Source organism: Aotus nancymaae, unplaced genomic scaffold (genome assembly GCF_030222135.1).
Source record: "Aotus nancymaae isolate 86718 unplaced genomic scaffold, 86718_ANA_hifiasm-v0.15.2.pri h1tg000040l, whole genome shotgun sequence".
NCBI lineage: Eukaryota > Metazoa > Chordata > Mammalia > Primates > Aotidae > Aotus > Aotus nancymaae.
In genome coordinates, this window is record NW_026988454.1 from 129,854,398 (window position 1) to 129,875,990 (window position 21,593).

General features: G+C 42.6%; 1 protein-coding gene across 1 annotated transcript; it reads left to right on the forward strand.

Moving 5' to 3' along the window:
- The first annotated feature begins 8,755 nt into the window (after positions 1-8,755).
- LOC105704663 (HLA class II histocompatibility antigen, DQ beta 1 chain) lies at positions 8,756-15,542 on the forward strand. The gene is made up of 5 exons (XM_064361204.1): positions 8,756-8,898; positions 10,307-10,576; positions 12,417-12,698; positions 13,215-13,325; positions 14,763-15,542. The coding sequence occupies exons 1-5, from the start codon at positions 8,784-8,786 to the stop codon at positions 14,774-14,776; spliced, it is 792 nt and encodes a 263-aa protein (XP_064217274.1). The 5' UTR covers positions 8,756-8,783; the 3' UTR covers positions 14,777-15,542.
- The last annotated feature ends 6,051 nt before the right edge of the window (positions 15,543-21,593 follow it).

The window sequence follows — 21,593 nt, forward strand, 5'->3', positions numbered from 1 at the left end:
GTGTCTGGGCTGCTAGTTTCATGTATTTACATCCAAATGAAGTCTTTCTTTCCAACTTCTTATGGTATGTTTTGATTCACAAAATATTTTAGACTGATCTAAATATAATAATTTCCCACAAATTCCAAGAACATAGGTTTGTACAGGTTTGAAGTAATATTGGTAAAAGAGTACAGAGCAGAGTGCCCATATTTAAATAGAACTTTCAACATGGTAGTCTTTCTATAGGTGTTTTCAGGATAACAAAAATTAATTTGATTGATATAGACTTAGGGGGCAATATGAGAGGTGAGCATGGAGGATTTCCCTGGTTTGAATTTCAGACACACACACTAACAGCTAATTTGGCATCATCCACCAGCTTGAATATTTTCATGAGATTGTCTTACATCTCTGCTAATCCTAAAACAAAGAATTGGGATCACTTCAGGTGAGTCTAGGTCAGGAAAACCAATTAAAATTGTTCTACTCTTCATTTAATTTTTTTCTATATTATTTTTTCTTCTTTTTATATTAATTAGGATAGGCCAAACTCCTGCAACAAATAGACTCAAAAGTGTATGATGGCTGAAATATAGTAGAGGTTTTAACTCACTAATGTAGCAGTAGGAGGATATTGAAGATTTGTGAGTAGCTTTTCTCCAGGTGGTGATTCAGGATTCCAAGCTCCACAGTCCAATATGGTGCCCCTTATTTTTTTCCTGAGAAAATTAACACACTTTAATTTTTCTTCCAGAAGAAAGGTCAGGAAGAGTGACTAACTGTGATCCACTAGATTAAGGCAAGAAAGTTATTGAAATGTGCTACTGTGTCTACTATTGTAGTTGTCATTATGACTGTAACTAATATTTGTCTCCCTCCTTCACAAGCCATTCTTGATTCTCCTCATCCTTTGAATTTAGTCTAGTTTGTTTAGGTGACAGAGATTACTATTCCAGAAGAGTCTATACTATTATTTATTCTGTTCTTGAACTATGATTGTTTTAGTGTCTACTGACAGTCATGACCATGCATAAAAGTCCTAAAAGACTATTGTATTTTCATGTGGGGTAGTAGTCTCTGTCACTAAACCAGAAGAACAATCTAGGTTTTAGACCTGCTCAAGCTTGGTTCCAAATGTACCACTTCAGTTGCATGATGGATTGTGGTTGGTGTGCTCAAACTGTGACTCCATGGATCTATAGGTCTTAGCATCATATGGACAATGTAAGGCACATAGTCAGTGTGCTAAGTGCCTATCAGAAAGAAATGCACACTTGGTCATAGTTTTAGAACTGTGAAAGAAAATTATATCTTGGGACCCCAACCCATTAAGCCTAAGGGAAAAGTTAATCTGGGAACTAAGTTACGAACCTGCCTCCCTTTTTGGTTCCTAAATATGATGGCTACCAGATGAAAAGCTACATGCCTGCTTCATATTTTGCCCACAAGGAAAATCCTTGTGAGCTGCAAGGTCTTTACCCTAAGGTATTTTTGTTAAAATTGTACCATGACAATGTAAATTGATAGCTTATCTTTATAGGTGCAGTTACCCTGCTGCCCACCAGACACAAATGTATATCTTTTTTTTTTTTTTGAGACAGAGTCTCGCTCTGTCATCCAGGCTAGAGTGCAGTGGTGTGATCTTGGCTCACAGCAACCTCTGCCTCCCGGGTTCAGGTGATTTTCCTGCCTCAGCCTCCCGAGTAGCAGAGATTACAGGCACCTGCCACCATGCCTAGCTACTTTTTTTTTTTTGTATTTTTAACAGAGACGAGGTTTCACCATGTTGGCCAGGTTGGTTTCAAACTCCTGACTTCAAGTGATCAGCCCTGCTCAGCCTCCCAAAGTGCTGGGATTACAGGCTTGAGCCACCGGGCCCAGCCACAAATGCATATCAGATTATTCCTTTTCCCCATTTTGTCTATGTCACGTTATGTAAAAATGCAGATTCCCTATATTTTTCTTCTGTCCCATTTGTCTATGTCATCTTATGTAAAAAAAAAAATCAGATTCACTGAGCCAGACAAAGGCACGAATCACTATTTTTCCCTACCCCTTCTTACATGATAATTGTGTACTTCTCAATATCCCCACCCTTCCCCCTTGAATTTGGAGCCTTCCAAATTATCTTCGGAGAAAGGCATAGACCTGTCTCCTGGGCGCTCATCCTTAACTTTGGCAAGCCAACTTCCTAAAATAATTGAGACTTGTCATTTTTCTTGATTGACAGAGCACATGAGTTCATGCAAAGTTACAGCTGGAGAAGTTTTCTTGTGGTTATATTTTGAAACATGTAATATGAATGAAGTGATCAAGAGTTTGAGCTGTGACTTACACTTTAGGCTATAATAGAGTAACTGGTGCGGTTAAGGCTTCCTCTGTCCTAGGCAGCTTTCTTGAGCTTTAGGAGACTGACTCACAATGGAGCTGAGGCTTCTTCTGTCCCTTGATACTGATCTGTAAGTAATAAAACTGCTTTAAATAAAACTGCTTCACATAATGTTTGTGTGAGTGTGTTCTGTTTCACCAGACTCAGATAAATAGGTAACCAGTGCATGGTGGACCTAAACAGTAGCTCAGAATGCAGTGGGAAGAAGTATCTGGACCTCTTTTCCTGGTGGTTGACATAATGATGATCTTTTCTATTCTCCACACGTGGAAGTCCTCCCTTTCCTCCCTTGATGTTGGCAATTAGTAAACCTGCTTCATAGACTGTGATTAATATACTAAAATCTCTAATAGAAAAGGTAGACAACATGCAAGATTATATAGTTTCAGCAGAGATATGAAAACTATAAGGATGAATAAAATGGAGATAAAATAAAAATACATTAACAGAAATAAAGCATGCATTTGACAAGCTCATCAGCAAACTTGGTAAAGCCCTGGGAAGAATCAATGAGTTTGAAAGAGATCAATGAAATTACCCAGAGTGAAACACAAAGAGAGAAAAGGAGTAAAAGTACATTAAAAAAAAAAAAAAAGGCCAGGCACAGTGTTTCACACATGTAATCACAACACTTTGGGAGGCTGAGGTGGGAGGAATGCTTGAATCTAAGTTAAAGAGCAGCCTGGGCAACATAAGGAGACTTTGTCTACAAAAAGAGAAAAGTTAAGTGGGCATGCATGGTGCTGATATTCCCAGCTACTCAGGAATAAGGCAGGAGGACTGTCTGAGTTAAGTTGTGGGTGGGGGTGGGGGCTGCAGTGAGCTGTGATCACTGCACTGCAGCCTGGGCAACAGAGTGAGACCCTGTCTCAAAACAAACAAACAAACAAACACACAAAGGTGGTGTAACCACTCAGTGTGGCACTGCAGCTCTCGGATGCTCTGTTCTGTTTTTCCCCCTTCTTTTCTCTTTGTGTTTCACATTGGGTAATTTTTATTAGGTATCTTATTGAATTAGTTTGCTAGAAGGTAAACATATTATTTTGGTTGGCTTTACTTTTTTAACATTGTGTTTTTATAGCCTTCATCCAGTTCTTCCCAATTGTAACATCTTACATAACTAAACTGCAGTATCAAAACCAGGAAATTATCCTGACATATATGATCAAACCATTTTCAGCAGGGGTGCCAAGGCCATTAAATGGGGAAAGGACAGCCTTTTCAGCAATGGTGCTGGGAAAACTGGAAGTTCAAATACAAAAGAATGAAATTGGACTCTTACCTCACATTATAGACAAAATGAACTCAAAATGATGCAAAGATCTAAATATGAAACCTAAAACTATAAAACTCTTAGAAAAAAACATAAAAGAAAATCTTCATGACATTAGATTAGGCAGTGATTTCCTGGACATAACACTAAGGGTATAGGCAAGAAAATAAAAAAAAATAGATAAATTGGACTCCATCAAAATTAAAAACTTCTAACTGAGGGATGGAAAACCAAATAACATATGTTCTCATTTGTACATAGGAGCTAAGAGGGTACTAAGCTATGGGTACTCAAAGGCATAGAGAATAGTGTAAGGGACAATGAAGACGAAGAACGGAGGGAGGGTGGGAAGGAGGGTGAAGGGAAAAAACTACATATTGGGTACACTGTACACTACTCAGGTTACAGGTTCACGAAAATCCCAGACTTCACCACTGTACCATTCATCCATGAACAAGATAACAAAAAGCCACTTGTATCCCAAAAGCTATTGAATTAAAATATATTAAAAATATAAAAAATTCTTATTATTGAGCATCTACTATGTTTTCAAAACTATTTTAGATGCTATATATTTGCCACTTCATTTAATCCTTGGCATTACTCTACGGAATAGATAATATCCTCATTTCGCAGTTAAAGGAACTAACATTCAGATAAGCAGTGTCGACATTATAAAGTAGAGGCAAGAAGACAAGTTAGGTGCTTTTGCAGTAATTAACTTCAGTGAAATTGTTGATCTGTGAGAATAGAAAGTGAATCTCTTGGGAAGATTCTACAAGGTTACTGTTTTTGCATGAGTGATTTTTTCCTCTAATCCCTCTTTTCATATGTAAAATGTAGATTTACTGAGGCTAATCAGAGACTCACAAGAATGTAAGGACTTGTGTCATTGCCTACCCTCCCTCCCTCCTTTTTTAACCCTTTTGGAAAAAGCTTGGATCACAGATGCTCCTGTGATTTGTGCCTTCCCCAGGTGCATCCTGAATGTTGGCAAAACAAACCTCTAATCGACTGAGACCTGCCTCAGTCACTTTTTGGCTTACAATGGAATTTCCTTCTTTTTAAAACCTGAATAGAATTCCATTGTATATACAAACCACATTCATGTGCTGAATGACACAGGTTGATTTTGTACCTTGACTATTGTGAATAATGTTGCAATGACCATGGGAGTGTAGATATATTTTCAACACACTGATTTAAAATCCTTTGTCTGTATCCTGGAAGTGGGATTGCTATGTCATATGGCAGTTCTAGTTTAACATTTTGAGGAACCTTCGCACTGTTTTCTCTCTACTGGTAAGAACTTGTAGAAGAAGGAGACATTATAAAGATCTCATAGAGAGATATTTAAGGTTTGTCTGAGAATGAAGGAACATGGTGACTACAAATCTGGAAGCTGGAGGAAAAGTTGTCTCTGGAAATATCCCAGGCATCACTGGAAAGCCAGAAGTAGAGACAAACAGATATGTTGCAAAGAGTGACGTGTGTGGGTTAGCTCTGGGTGGTGAAATCACCAGTGGTCCAGCTGAGGTGATGCGTGGATGAGACTGACTAAAAGAAGAAACCTGTAGAAACAGGTCAGGAAACAAAGCTCCGTTGTACAGCATGTCCATAGCAGGCAGCCTTGGTTTTTGTCCCGGTCTTCTTCTGTCTTCAAGGGCCATTTCCATACAGCATGAGAAGCCATGGGACTGGTGGGGTCTGGACTCCTTTGCCAAGATCACCCACCCCATTTCCCTCAAGTGTCCCAAATGCCTTTTATAACCTGATTTTCTATCTTCCTGCTAAAGCTTTTCTGATACTCTTAGTCCTTCACCCTGTGGTATCCTCCAAGTCCTTACCTGACGTCCACTATGGAGTTTCCCCATGGCCACTTGCTTGAAGGAGGCACTGTTTGAGCCCAGCCCCTGAATGCTACTAATTTGACTCTTTCTTCAGATTTTCTAAACTGTCATTTTAAAGAGACAACTGTTTAATGAGAAAGGGACTATTTTATATGTGTCATGAAAATTTCATGTAATTAGTTACCTAAAAGCTGATATAAGGGAAATATGTAAGTAGCTTCACAAGGTTTTGAAAAATTTGGATATAATTGCTTGATAAATTTTTATTATAGGAAAATGATATTCTGGGGCAGTATTTCTAACTTTGTTACCACTGGCATTAAGGAGGCCACAGAACCTTTCTGAATGTACAGTGTTTCTTGATTCTGAAAGTAATTGCAGGATAGAATCCTGGATAACCCTTCTGGTGACAGGGTGACTCCTATGTTTACCTTTAACCACATTGACCAGGCACAGAGTCTAAGAGATGCTGACCAGGGAAGATGATTTCTCCCTTGATTCCACAAAGAAGGAGACCACAGCTTTTTCTTCTGACCCGAAAGAAGAAAGGATGTGCCCTGGATAACAGCAGTGTCTTTATCCCAACTACCCACATGGAGTGCATGTGTCCCCACTGAGGCCAGGTGGGTGATTCGGGTGAGGCACTCGGAATGAGGATGCTTGTTTGAGTTGCCTTCCTCTGGCCATGCTAATAGTGGCTGCCCTGAGTAATGGAGCAGGGAGAGGAACATTGCAAAGAACTGTAGAGAAGGCTGGGTCAGGGGGACACAGCTGGGAGAAGCTCAAACCAAAGCCTTTCAGATGAGGTGGTTTTTTTTTAAGACAGTTTTGCTCTTGTCTTCCAGGCTGGAGCGCAATGGCATAAACTTGGCTCACTGCAACCGCTGCCTCCTGCGTTTAGGAGATTCTCCTGCCTTAGCCTACCACCTAGCAGAGATTACAGGTGTGCATCATCACGCCCAGCTAATTTTTGTGTTTTTAGTAGAGCTTTCACCATGTTTGCCAGGCTGGTCTTGAACTCCTGACCTCAAGTGATCTCCCTGTCTTGACCTCTCCAAGCCCTAGAAAATTACAGGTGTGAACTACCACGCCCGGCCTTAGATAAGGTTTTAGCCAGTCAGAAAATGGCTCTAAACTGACACTTTTGTGGCTAGTTGAAAAGCGCGTGACCAGGTGTGGTGGCTCACACCTATAATCCCAGTGCTTTGGGAGGCTGAGGTGGGAGGATCGCTTGAGGCCATGACTTTGAGACCAACCCAGGCAACATAGCAAAACCCTGTTTCTACAAAATAATTTTTTAAAAAAATTGACAGAATGGTGGTGCATGCCTGTACTCCCAGCTACTTGGGAGGCTGAGATGGGAGAATCACTTGAGCCCACAAGATTGAGGCTGCAGTGAGCCATGATCATGCCAATGTACTCCAGCTTAGGTGACAGAGCCAGACCCTGTCCCTAAAAAAGAAAAGGAAGAAAAGAAGAGAAATGAAAAGAAAGGAAAAGAAAAGAAAAAAGTCTGTGTGAAGAGGCCTGTGAGATTGGGGAATCCCTAGCGCAGCCTTTGCCTCCCAGCCCCAGAATAAACCTGAAGGAAGTTTCTTCCTTCGAACAGGAAGGAGGGGATGGGCCAGAGGCCTCCATTCTGAGGGATGCTGAGGTGGGGACTGAGAGGACATTGAGGGCACCTTCAGGTCCCTCTCTGCCTATTCCCTCTTGCCCCCCATTCCATTGTAGGTCTGAGTTTGGTGTTCCTCCTTTATTCATCCATCTCAGCAGTGGAGACCCTCCTTAGACTGGGGTTACCCTACTCCTGAGTACACCACTGCTGCTGGAAGCCCAGTGGCAACATTCCCAGTCTCAGGTTTTCTAAACCTATGCACAGAATAATACGGGATATTGGAGTCACTCAATGCTTTCATGTGCCACTATTGCAAACCACTTGCTACTGCCTCTTCCCTGCTTCTTTTTACCTGGTAAACTTATATTCTGCTTTTAGATCCTATCTTCTACTTTACTAATATGTAGGGAAGAGCAGGAGGAAGGGAAAGAAGAGAGGTGGAGGTATTTATTGTCTTGTCTAGGGTTACCGGTAATGTTTATTGGGCATTGTTTTAATTGCTTTATAACCATTAGTACTGCCCCTAGCCATGGGCAACAGGAGCCTGATAAGTAATAAATTTATTTATAAAAACACATTAGTACCTCTGCCATTTTTGATGTGATGTTTAGGGCTGGACCAATACAATCTGTAACTCTAAACATTTGCTCCATCATTAATACGATTCAGTCCCAGGAAATGCTTCTTCACAGCTTTTGTTCTCTATCTTCAAAACTAAATATGACTGTGTCAGAATACTATAAAATTTGTGTATTGTGTCTTTGCTGATGTCAGATGCACCTGTTTCATGGTTCAGGGAGGATTTAAGCAGCCGAAGAACTTAAAAAGAAAAGTCAACAAATACTTTCACTCAAAGAGCATGAATGTAATACATTCTTGCATAATGAAGAATCACCTGCCAGCAGGGCTGGGTGTCAACTTGTTTTGTTTTGTTTATTTGCTTTGTTTTCTTGTTCCTCCAATTAACCTGATAGTTACACATAACAGTGGAAGAGGCTTTTGTAATTTTGAGCAAGCTATATTAATCTTAAATTTGTATATGTGAAGATCTAGATGTAAAATGCATGAAACATGATCCACATTTTGCAAAGAGAAGCCTGGAGCAAAAAGGAGTTCGGTAATTTGTTGACTCTCAGAAAGCACATTAGTGGTAGAACTGCAACTCACCATCATTTCCATCTAAGAACTTTGCTCTTCTCACCAAAACTTAAGGCTCCTCAGTGTCTAAGACAATAGAAGTGAACATTTCTATGACAACAATTTTCTGTTCCCTGAAATATGATCCCTACTTAATTTGCCCTACTAAAAATCCCAAGTATAAGAGCAATAGGTTGTAAGGTGTCTACTATTGAATCACATTTGTCTTTTGCTGCTTAAAACTCCCAAGCCATTCAATCTTCAGCTATTTGAAAATCTTCACCTCAAATGTTTATCTTGTGCAATTTGAAGAAGAAACAGTGCCAGGCATTGGAGTGAGAATCTTCACGGAAAAAATGTCTGCCCAGAGGCAGATGAGGTCCTTCAGCTCCAGTGCTGATTGGTTCCTTTCCTAGGGACTCTCCAATCCTACCACGCATGGTAACATCCAGAGGTTTTTACTGTTTCCGGCAGGTACATAAGATCCATTAGGTTTGAGCTGTGTTGACTACCACTGCTTTTTCCCTGGTCTCAATTATGTCTTGGAAGATGGCTCTGCAGATTCCTGGAGGCTTTTGGGCAGCAGCTGTGACGTTGACCTTGATGCTGGTGATGCTGAGCAGCCCAGTGGCTGAGGGCAGAGACTCTCCCAGTAAGTGCAGGGCAGCTGGTCTCCAGAGCTGCCACTTTGGGAACAGGCTCTCCTTGGGCTGGGTTATGGGGCTGGTGACCTCTATGGTCCTGGACAGAATCTTTTATCAGCATTTCCTCTCTTTTGGGAAAGACAGCTCTGTTGCATTACATTTATCTTTTAGTGATGAGATGAGTATAATCCAATCCCCATCCTAGAGACTTAAGCCTGGAAGAGGAGAGAGGAGAGGAAACAGGAGACAAAGTGTACATTTACTACCAGTGATAGGACAAAGTGAGCATGAGCATGGGCTTATTTTTGAAGACATGAATTTCTCCAAAGACACAGCAGGATTTGTCATTTCAGCGTGCCCCGTGACTTTGCCTGGACTAAATATTATGAGATCCTGCGTTAGGTAATGTAAGGCAGCAATGGTGTCTGTAGTCTCTGTACTGGAGGAAAAGTAGTTTGTGTTCCTGACTGAGGGGAGCGTTTGTGGAGGCGAAATCTTGGTCCTGAGGGAAGCTGACTGGCTGACCACAGGCAGGGAGCCTTCAGGTTTCACTGATTTATGGCAAATGTGGGATTCAGAGACCTGAATTGATAGTGAATTGAATTTAGTAGAAAGGAGGACGTAAAGAAGGGAAATAACACACACTGTGAAACCACTCATTTCAGACACAGGACAATATATAAATTCTCTCTCTCCTTCTAACATCCTGTATGTAGATATCATGATTTTCTTTTACACAATTATACTTGTGATACGGATATTCTGTTACATAACCTGCCCAAGCTGGTGAATCTAGTTTAACTGGAATCTAGTTTGTGAAATTGGAATCTAGTTTATCAAATTCAAAAGCTAGTGCCCTTTCCATGAATGTTTCTAAGACTCAGAGGTCTAGGTATTTTTTAACAGAAGTGAGTGAACCTCACATGGCACCTGGGAGGGTAAATCCAGGCGTGGGAAGGAAGATATTTTACCCAGGGACCAAGAGAATAGGCGTATCAGAACGAGGACAGGCTTAATTCCTGGACCTGTCTTGTCATTCCCCTGAACTCTCGGTTTATGTGGATAACTTTATCTCTGAGGGTCCCAGGAGCTCCATGGAAAATGGGATTTCATGCGAGAACACCCTGATTCAAGTGCAGAGTTACATGTAAAATCAGCCCAACTGCGTCTTTGCTGGTTCACAGGCTCAGGCTTTCCTCCTTTTCTTGCCTGTAGGAAGGCGGTTCCCGAAGCCCCCGGAGAGGGCGGGCGGGGCTGGGCAGAGCCGCAGGGACAGAGGGTCCCAGTCCGGAGCGCGCGGCACGGGCCGGCGGGAGCTGGAGGTCGCGCGGCGGGTCCCAGAGCTCGGGGCGGAGTCGGGGCGGCGGCTGCAGGGCCGGGCTGGGGCCTGACTGACCGGCCGGCGGTTCCCCGCAGAGGATTTCGTGTACCAGGTTAAGGGCATGTGCTACTTCAGGAACGGGACGGAGCGCGTGCGCCTTGTGACCCGATTCATCTATAACCGAGAGGAGTACCTGCGCTTCGACAGCGACGTGGGGGAGTACCTGCCGGTGACGCCGCTGGGGCCGCCCGACGCCGAGTACTTGAACGGCCAGAAGGACTTCCTGGAGAGGACCCGGGCGGAGCTGGACACGGTGTGCAGACACAACTACCAGCTGGAGTTCCCCGCGATCTCGCAGCGGCGAGGTGAGCGTCGTCGCCCTTCGCGAGGCCCAACCTTGGCCGGGCCCCGAGTCTCTGCGCCAGGAGGAGAGAACCGGCCTCTGGAACCTGAGCCCCGTTCATTCCACCCCAGGGGACAGGGGGCGGTGGAAGGGTCGGTGGGGGCAGGTTCATCGGAGGGGCGGGGACGTAGGGCAGAGCAGGGGGACGGGCAGAATTCGCCAGGCTGCCTAGTGTCCCCCCAACCTCTCCGTCCGTCGGCCTCGTCCTCTGCTCTGCAAGTTCTCGCCTGGTGCCTTATGCGTTTTCCTCCTCGCGCCTTACCTTTGCTAAGCTGTTCTCTCTGCCCTGAATGCCCGCCCCGCTAGTACCGCCCCACCCAGCGAGGCCCACGTGCACAGCTCGCGCCGCAGGAAGCTTCAGGCTTGGCCTGGTGGAGTGGGGCTGCCCCACATCGGCGCGCAGGACCTCCAGCAGTTACAGTTGTGAAATGAGATATTTTGACTTTTGGCTTCAAATTATTATTCATCGTAATTCTGTTTTCTTAAATGGCTCTCTCTAATGATGGAGCTCTTTGAGGCGAGAGACTGTTTTAATTATTGCATGCCTGGTACCTGACACATTGACTGGTATGTGGTATGAGCGCCATGATCTTCTATTAAATTAATGAATAAATGTACTCAGATGCCAATCCACTTAGGTTCAAGAAAAAACAGGTAAACAGAGCCTTAAAAATAGACTTTATTAATTATTTTCTATCATTTTGCTTAATGCTTTAAACTCTTATTGATTTGGATTTCAATAGTTTGTGAATACAAAGTCTGAAAACAACGCTTGAATGATGTTGTAAGGCAGAGTTTTAATTCTTAGAAAAGCTGAACAAATGGCACAATGCAGAGAGCAGAAGTTTTGGAATAAATAGATTGAAACCATTAAATTATCGGATAAAAATAGTTTCTTATAAAAATATCTTGTAAGACCCCATAGCTGACTGTGATTTCAGTCGGACTCCAGGAAGGAGAACCCAAATAAAAGTTCAAGTCCAAGGAAACCATGATTCCTTCCGGGTGATGGCTCATGAGTGCCATTTAGTTGGGGTGCCACCTGCTGACCTCAGCAAATCCCGCTTATATTTATATCTTCACATTACAGGCTCATTACCCCAGGCCGACCTCTGCACGGGTGTCAGAATATTTTCTGTGAAGAACATACATGATAATGTCTGATTCCAGAACAAGAAAGTAATTCTCAATAGCAAGGGTATGGAGTAGGGTAGACAGCTAATAATTAAACTCACTGATGTGATAAAAAGAAATTAAGGAAAAAAGAAAATGAGAGAACACATTACTAAATACAGAAAGCATACATTAAATGTTTACTATAGTTTCACATTAAGATAATAAAGGAAATTCAGTAAAGTGGCCTGAAAGGTAAAGGATGTGATGTGTAAAACAGGCGGGGAAAGGTGTGCCTTTTTTTTTTTTTTTTAACTATGAGCAGCAATCTGAGAAGATAAAGGAATCGACTTATGGGCAAACATGATGTTTGATCAGGGTTACTTGTTTTCAAGGCCTGCCTACTTTTTATTTTCAAATATTATAAACTTTTGAAATAACATTCTTTTTGTTTTTTGGTGTCTGTTACTATATTGCACATTCTATAAAGGCGGGGACCATGATATGCTGTTTATCTTTGGATTCTTAGTGATTGTCAAATTTATATTTGTTGAATGAATCTTAATCCAAAACTTCAACTCCAGGTATCTTTCCATTCTGGTTCCAAGAGGGACATTTCCTCATGGTAGACGTGCTGTGTGGTCTCACATCTCACTCCTGTGTCTTTTCCTGTCTGTTACTGCCCTCAGAGAAGCCTACAGTGACCATCTCCCCATCCAGGAGAGAGGCCCTCAACCACCACAACCTGCTGGTCTGCTCGGTGACAGATTTCTATCCAGGCCAGATCAAAGTCCGGTGGTTTCGGAATGACCAGGAGGAGACAGCCGGTATTGTGTCCACTCCCCTTATTAGGAATGGTGATTGGACCTTCCAGATCCTGGTGATGCTGGAAATGACTCCCCAGCATGGAGACGTCTACATCTGCCACGTGGAGCACCCCAGCCTCCAGAGCCCCATCACCGTGGAGTGGCGTAAGGGGATATTGAGTTTCTGTTGCTATGGGCCCCACGAGACAAAGGGCAGAGCTCCTTCTGATCCATCCCTTCCCATCTCTTATCCCTGATGTCACTACTGAGCTGGAAATCAGTAGTGACTAGAGCACCTCTTGCTCCATGGCAAGTGCATCAGAAGAATTCTGATTTCATCGCTTTTCCAGATGCTAGGGAAATTACTCTACATACTGTTGCTCTGGATCCCAGTCCTGATAGCTCTGAGGGACTGATTATTAGGGCTGGTGACTGGGATCTTAGAGTCTAAGGTTATAGATGAGTTCCTGAGGAGCGAAGCTCTGCTTCCCTGCTCTCTCACCTACTCGCTGTATCCAAGGACCTATTGGTTGGTCTTTCCCTCCCTTAGGGGTGGTCTGAATGGAGAACTATATTCCTTTGATGCCTTCACATCCTTCACCTCAGACTGGACTTCAGCTCCTCAGCAGGGATGCTATGGAGTGTAGGGACAAACACTGACACTCAGACTCTGCTTCTTAGGGGCTCAGTCTGAATCTGCCCAGCGCAAGATGCTGAGTGGTGTTGGAGGCTTTGTGCTCGGGCTCATCTTCCTCGGGCTGGGCTTTATCATCCATCACAGGAGTCAGAAAGGTGAGGAACCCCAGGGGAAAAGGGGAAGATGGACTGTGACCAGACCCTCTGTTCAGAGAGGATCTGTCTCTAGATGTAACTCTTTCCTCCTGACCCTGAGAGAATGAAGCCTGGGCTGGAGGTGGGAGGAGACAGGACAAGATTGGAGGAGGCATTGGAATCTGATTTTACTGGGTGAAAGGTAACCCTGTCACAGAGTTGGCTGATAGAGCTTATTCCAGGATGGCCTTACCATTCATCGTCTCACTGGCTCCTTAGAAAAGCTTCCTCCATTAAGAGGGTCAGAGCCTCGGCCTCCTTGCCTTCTAGTGACATTTTCATTTGTTTTAGGGGATTTTAAACTTGGGTGCTTAAGGTCTTGAAGAACATGGGTGAGAAGAGAATATAACTCTAATTAAGTCGTGTGCATCATTTTCCTTCAGGGTGAGAGAGTGGCTGTTTGTGTAATGAGACCTTTTGAGACCTTTCTTTGCATAGCTTTTTCTTCTTCTTCTTCTTTTTTTTGAGACAGAATCTCGTTCTGTCACCCAGGCTGGAGTGCAGTGGCATGATCTCGGCCCACTGCAACCTCCACTTCTTGGGTTCAAGCAATTCTCTGCCTCAGCCTCCTGAGTAGCTGGGATTACAGGCGCCTGCCACCACGCCTGGCTAATTTTTTGTATTTTTAGTAGAGGCGGGGTTTCACCATCTTGGCCAGGCTGGTCTTGAACCTCTGACCTTGTGACCCACCCACTTCGGCCCCCCAAAGTATTGAGATTACAGGTGTGAGCCACAGCGCCTCGCCACATAACTTCCTTTTGTAGGTCCTCAAGGGCCTCCCCCAGCAGGTAATATTTCAGCCGTGATCCAGTGTGGGGAGGGCACAGGTACAAGAGGGAAGAGCATGAGCTGAGGGTACCTGACCACAGCGGTCTCTGTTTATGGCCTATTTGCTGCTATGAGGAACAAGACTTAGGGGAGAAGTTTGCCAGTTTCTAGGAATCTCCAGAGGTTGTTCTCCAGAACCAAGCCTTAGCTTTGGTGGTATCTTCTTGTGAAATGTGGGGACAGAACCACAGCTTAAATGTTAGACACCACGATGATGCCCACTTTGCGCCACATTTTGGTGGCTACTTCCTGTAGGCATTTTCCAGTGACTGAAAGAGGCCACTAGTGGTAGGAACGAAGTATTACCCAATTTCCTCAAAAGATTGAACCCTTCATATTCCCCAGAAGAGTAATAGCTGTTCCCCACCTCCCACACATCTGCATCAAGCTGAAGTTCTATGTCCTCATGAGCTGATTCCACCTTTGCGCAGATCTTGGGGGAGGTGATGATGCTACACCCTGGACCTCAGCTTTCTCTGTCTGAAGCCGCAGGGGACCCCTGAGAGGTGGGGGAGATGGCAGGCCCACCAGGGTACCCTGTGCTGATTATGCCTCGTCTCTCTTCTCCAGGGCTCCTGCACTGACTCCGGAGACTACTTTAACTGGGATCGGTTATCACTCTTCTGTAATGCCTGCTTGTCCCTGCCCAGAATTCCCAGCTTCCTGTGTCAGCCTGTCCCGCTGTGATCAGAGTCCTACAGTGGTTCTCATGCAGCCACCAGGTCATCTTTTATCCCCACCCCAAGGTGCTGGCTGTGACTCTGCTTCCTGCACTGACCCAGAGCCTCTGCCTGTGCAGGGCCAGCTGCAGCTACTCAGGCCCCAAGGGGTTTCTGTTTCTGTTCTCTCCTCAGACTGCTCAAGAGAACCACATGAAAACCATTACGCGACTTTAGAGCTTTTTTACATAATTAAACATGATCCTGAGTTATCTGTATTCTGAACTTCCTTAATTGAGCAGAGGCAGCAAGCCACTGCAGAATGAAGGAACATACCTTGAGGTGACCCAGCCAACGTGTGGCTAGAAGGAGGGTCGTACCTTGAAAAGGCACTGAAAACATTTTGGGGTGCAAAGTAAGGGTGGGCAGAGGAGGTAGAAAGTCAATTCAGTTGTCACATTATTCAGGGTTCTTTCATATTGAATTCAGTGCAGTATCCTTAGAATATGCCAGCTTGTCTTCTGGTTTGCTGAGTGCTGTGTAAGTAAGCATGGTGGTATTGTTTGGGGACAGATATAGTGACCCTTGGTTACTGGTGTTTCAAACATTTTGGCAAGTCACATCAATCAAGAATTATTTTTATTTTTAAGAAAGTATAACCAGCAATAAAAGTGCTATTTTTGATTCTAAATGATAGAAACCCAAGTATATTTTGTTCATGGTCCAAAGGAAGCCTAGTGTCAAGTTGATTTCAGAAGTGACTAGTTCCAGATATTCAATGAGATCTTCACCTCTCTCTTTCTGTTATGTCTCTATCTGGGCATCTGTCTCTTTCTCGGTGTCTCTTTGTCCCTGTATAGTTCTTCCGTGTGTCTCTGCATCTTTGTCTCTGTTCCCTTGTTGTGTCTTTCACTATATCGTTGCCTTTCTATTTTTCTAATCCATTGTCACTATTTATTTGCAGCTTTTTTCTATCTCTGTGTTTCTTTTTGCTTCTATTTTTCTGCATTTCTCTTCCTTATCACTTCATATTTTATCTCATCTCTCTTTCTCTCTCTTCCTCTCTCTCTCTCTCTCTGTGTGTGTGTGTGTGTGTGTGTGTCTGTCTGTCTGTCTCTGTTGTAAATGTTTCTAGAATGCCTGCCAGAGTTTTAGCAACTTTAGGAAAGATTCTGATTGGCCAAGCCTGGGTAACATGCACACCTCTCAAACACACTGTCCTGTGCATGGGATGCTGACAGCCAGCACTGTACCCATCCCTCTTATTAGGAATGAGGACTGGATTTTCCAGATCCTTGTGGTGCTGGAAATGGCTTCCAGTATGCAAATGTCTACACTAGCCACGTGGAGCACCTCAGCCTCCAGAGCCTCCTCACAGTGGAGGGGTATAGGGGTGGTTTGTTTCTTGTGGAGCCCACAGGACAGATGGCAGAACTCCCTCTGGTTCTAGGGTCCCTCACTGTGGTACCTGTTCATAGTCACCCCATTCCTTGTCTAAGCTCTCTTTGTCATTGACATAGTAACCTGTTGATTCCTGATGACACTGTCTTCCTGGTTTTGAGGGAGGTCACTACACACTGTGGCCCCTTTGATGTGGGCCCAGCCCTGAAGCTGGTCTACGTCTCAGTCTCTGAGTTTCATCACGAAGACAGAGTTTAAGAGCTTCTGCAAGGCTTTGGAGGGCCATGACCCTGAAAGCAGACATCCCATCTTCCTTTCTCCTTCACCCACACACTTGGCCTGAGGAGTCTTTGACAGGCTCTTCCTTCTTATGGACGAGGTCAGAATGGAGAACTAGGTCTCCTTCAGACCTTCATCTCCTGCACGCCAGGCTGTCATGCAGGTCTTCAGACAGAGACACTGTCTTACAAAGAGTCACCAAAACTTTAGATTCTGCTCCCCAGGGTTATAGTCTGAATTGCTTTCAAGCAGAATGCTGAATGCAGTAAAAAGTTTTGTGCTGAGTTTGTTCTCTTCCTCAGGGTGGGCCTTGTCATTCACCATACAGATCAAGAGAGTGATGCTTTTGGGGAAATGGGGAAGGCGTGTGCCGGGTTGTCCAGAGTGTCCTCAGTTTCTGTGTGTAGCTCATTGCCTTTGATCCTAAAAAGGGAAGAGGCAGCAGGGTTGAGGATTGAACCAGACTCAGAGTTTAGGGAGACATTGAGATCTGGTTTTTCCAGTTGGAGCATAAGCCCTAAGAATATCCTCGAATATAATCTACATCCCACCCTGAAAGGTTAGAGTTAGGGTTAGGGTTTGGTGGTAGATTATATTCTAGCACATTCTTACAGTTCAACATTGTCCCACTGAGCAGATTCTGGAAAATTCTTTATTAATGAGAGGGTCAAAATCTTCTCTTTCTTCCTGACAGTTTCATAGAAACAACTATTTTTTTTGTACCCAGATTTCATTGGATAGTATAATCTTTAAAGGATAATTTAATTAAAATTACAAATACATCCTGTATAAATAAGTTTGCTAACATAAAGAACTGAGTCTTAGTTGGCATATAACTTGGAGGAAGGTGTGTGGGTGTTCTAGAGAACAATCTACCAGTCTTGAGCATTTGTCCTTACCTTAGATAATAACAGTATATCTTTTGGAGACAATGGTGCTCGCCAACGTTCCAAAGCTTCTGTACATTTCCAAGTGTTTTCTCCTGTTAGGTTGGGGTCACTTGACTAACAGCAGCCAATGGAACTTGCAAGTAGGTGCATGATGGTATATGAGACGCTGGAAACTCTGTAACCTGAGTCACTTGAATAACTGTGGAATGAAGTCTCCTTATTGAGTTGAGCCACTGAGATCTACTTTTTACTGTGGGTTAAGATCTTATTGCAACATAACCTTGTCCTTCCTGATTATCATGAAATGTTTAACTTAAGGAAGAGAGTTCTTAAATTAATAGAGTGAATCAATTGAGTTAATAACACCAAGAGATGATTTTTTAAAAACAAATAAAAAAATAAAAAAATAGAAAAATTTATTTGAGTAAGTTAAGAATGTTACACTTTAAAAGAATTTTAAATTCATTAATTATTTTTAATTGACAAATAACTGTGTATTTACAGGGTTCTACTTGACTTTTTGATACGTGTGATAAAACCTGGCTAATTAACATATCCATTCCTTTACTTTTTTTGTGGTATGAATATTTAAAATCTACTCTCTTAGCAATTTTCAAATATACAATACAGTTGGCCCTCTGTATCTGTGGGTTCCACATCCTCTGATTCATTCAACTGTTGATGGAAAACATTTAGAAAAAAATGAAAAATAACAATATAATGATAAAAATAATTCCAATTCAAAAGCAATACAGTGTAACAACATTTCCATAGCATTTACATTGCATTGGGTATTATAAGTAATCTAGAGATGATTTAAAGTATGTAGGAAGATAGGCTTAGGTTACATGCAAAAACTAAGCCATTTTTATTAAGGGTCTTGAGCATTCATAGATTTTGGTGTACAGGGAGGGTCCTGGAACCAATCCATCATGGATGCTGAGGGACGACTATATGTTATTATTAACCATAGTCACCATGCTGTGCAATCTATTTCCAGTACTTATTCCTCCTGTCTAACTGAAACTTTGTACTTTTTTTTTTTTTTGAGACATGGTCTAGTTCTGGCTGGAATGCAGTGGTGCCATCACAGCTCACTGCAGCCTTGACTTCCCAGGCTCAATCCATCCTCCCACCTCAGTCCCTGGAGTAGCTGGGACTCCTGGCATGAGCTACCATGTCTGGCTAATTTTTGTAAAGACACTGTTTCACCATGCTGCCCAGCTGGCCTTGAACTCCAGGGCTCAATCAATCCACCTGCCTCAGCCTCCCAAAGTGGTGGGATTATAGACATGAGCTACCACATCCTGCCCTTCTTTGTACCTTTTGAGTACACTGGTTTCATTTTCTTTGCAGATGTACCCAGAAGTGGAATTTCTGGATCATGTGGTAGCTCTATTTTTAATTTTTAAATAGATGATGAATTTTAAAAAACATTTATTTGGGCCGAGCACGGTGGTTCATGCCTGTAATCCCAGCACTTTGGAGTCCGAGGCAGGTGGATCATGAGGTCAGGAGTTTGAGACCAGCCTGGCCAACACAGTGAAACCCTGTTTCTACTAAAAATACAAAAATTAGCCAGGTGTGGTGGCAGGCACCTGTAGTCCCAGCTACTCAGAAGACTGAGGCAGAGAATTGCTTGAACCCAGGAGGCGGAAGTTGCAGGGGACTGAAACCATGCCATTGCACTCCAGCCTGGGTGACAGAGTGAGACTCTGTCTCAAAAAAAAAAAATTGTTTGTTTACTTCCACATGAATATATCTGTATTCCCAGGAACTAGAACACCATTTCTGTTGTGGATGCTGTTCTGTTCTACCTGAACTCCTCGCTTTGGGATGGAAGGATTTATTCTCTCATTGCTGGGAATGTTGCTGGCTGAATGGTCTCTCTTGCTCTGTCACCTGAGGTTGGACTTCCTTGGTCTATGCTCTGTTTTATCTTTTCTACCATATATTACATTTCTTTGTCTTTTTAAATTTCAGTGAGATTTTCATGATTTAATTTTCCAAACTTTCTATTAAAATTTCCAATTGTTTATAGCATTCTATTATTACTTTTACAGATTAAGAATTTTTTTTTTTTTTTTTTTTTTTTTTTTTTTGAGACAGAGTTTCGCTGTTGTTACCCAGGCTGGAGTGCAATGGCGCGATCTCGGCTCACTGCAACCTCCGCCTCCTGGGTTCAGGCAATTCTCCTGCCTCAGCCTCCTGAGTAGCTGGGATTACAGGCACGCGCCACCATGTCCAGCTAATTTTTTGTATTTTTAGTAGAGACAGGGTTTCACCATGTTGACCAGGATGGTCTCGATCTCTTGACCTCGTGATCCACCCGCCTCGGCCTCCCAAAGTGCTGGGATTACAGGCTTGAGCCACCGCGCCCGGCCCAGATTAAGAATTCTAATTAGAAAGACTTTCAACTTGCTTGCTGTTACATGAGCTTTCTCTATTAAATCTGTGATAATGTTCATGTTATTTTATTCTCATCTTCTCTTTCATATTATTAGAGTTTCTCAAACATTTGCTCTGCCCTCCTCAACCTTGTCCTTTACATACTGTATACCATCTTATTTCATCTCAAGGTACATTTCTTCAAGCCACCTCTAAACTCCCCCAAATTATGCCTGGTTCCTGTGCAACACTCTCTCATTTTACCTCACTCTTTCCTTTTACAAATTATTCACAGTTTGTAATTATATGTTTGTGGAGTTATGTAATATATGATGTTTCTTCCCATTAGAGTGTAAATTCTGTGACGACAATGAATGTATCTGTTTTCACATTATTTTAATGATGCTCATAACCAAGTATGGTACTTATTGCTATAATGGTACTCAATGACCATTTTTGCATTTTTGATGAATTAATGAATATATAAACAAGTCTGGGAACTTAGTGCAGCCAATAATAAAGGAAAAGGTACTTCGCTTTCCTCTGTTATTATTAGTTTTTGCATACACATTCTTTAGAGTTGCGTTTCTGAGAGGTTGCTATAGTCTTAGGCAGGATTTGGATACTCAGGGTTTCCTCACTGTGATAAAAATGAGAATAGCCTAAAAACTAACATAACTTTAAACAGAATGAATGCTTCTCTGCCTATGCTTGTGGGACTTCCCGGGAATGCATTTTTAAAAATCTTTGTGTTACAGAAAACTTCAACTAAGTACAGTAGTAGAGAGAAGAGTACCATGGTTTAGCAGCCCAGCTTTAACAATGATCAATTCATGGGCAATTTTGTAAACCCACCCAATTAATCATACACACACACTGGGGTTATTTTGAAGATATTTTCAGATATCATATTTCATTCGTAATTATTTTATTATGAAAATCTTAAGTATAATGACTTTTTAGAAACATAACAGCAATGCCATTCCCACACTAAAATTAGATAATTCCTTAATACAGTCGGAGTCAATTTTTCTGATTGCCTTATATAAATTTGGTTCATGTATTTCTTCAGCCTTTAAAAAATGTAGTTTCTCTTCTCTCTCTCTCTGAATCGTTGCTGACGAAATAGAGTTGTTCATCCAGTAGAAGTTCCCATATTCTGGATCTTGTTGGTTGCATCCCTGTGGTGTCATTTGCTGTGGGATTTGTTAGTTGGACTCAGGAAATAACAATAACACCAATTGTTCACACCTATTGATGACTTACTATGTGCCAGTACAGACTGTAAGTAAAATAAAATGTTTAATTCTTCAAATCCCTAGTTTGTATGTGGAAGTGCAAACCTGAAATATTTCATGTGATTTTTGAAATTTTGTAAATTTTATTTATTTATTTATTTTTAGAGATGGGCTCTTGCTCTGTTGTCTAGGCTGCAGCAAGTTCAGTGGCACAGTCCTAGCCCACCGAAGCCTTGAACTCTTGGGCTCAAGCGCTCCTCTTGCCTCAGCCTCCAGAGTAGCTGGGACTACAGGCATGCCACCATGCACTAATTTATTTTTATGTTGTAGAGACGGGGCCTTGCTTTGTTGCCCAGGCAGCTGTTGAACTGACTTCAAGCAATCCTCCCGCATTGGCCTCCAAAGTGCTAAGATCACAGGCACAAGTCTCTGTGACCCACTAATTTTGTAAATTTTAAATAGTGTGATATTAAATATTAATGAAGTCACATTTTGTGTATATAATCCAAAATAATTAAAATAACAATTTTTTAAGTATCACATGAT

Bases quoted from the DNA above. Each gene is read 5' to 3' on its own strand.
- LOC105704663 (XM_064361204.1), top strand. From the start codon at position 8,784: ATGTCTTGGAAGATGGCTCTGCAGATTCCTGGAGGCTTTTGGGCAGCA. The intron at 8,899-10,306 runs GTAAGTGCAGGG...GGTTCCCCGCAG, and splicing joins TGAGGGCAGAGACTCTCCCA to AGGATTTCGTGTACCAGGTT. The intron at 12,699-13,214 runs GTAAGGGGATAT...TCTGCTTCTTAG, and splicing joins CCCCATCACCGTGGAGTGGC to GGGCTCAGTCTGAATCTGCC.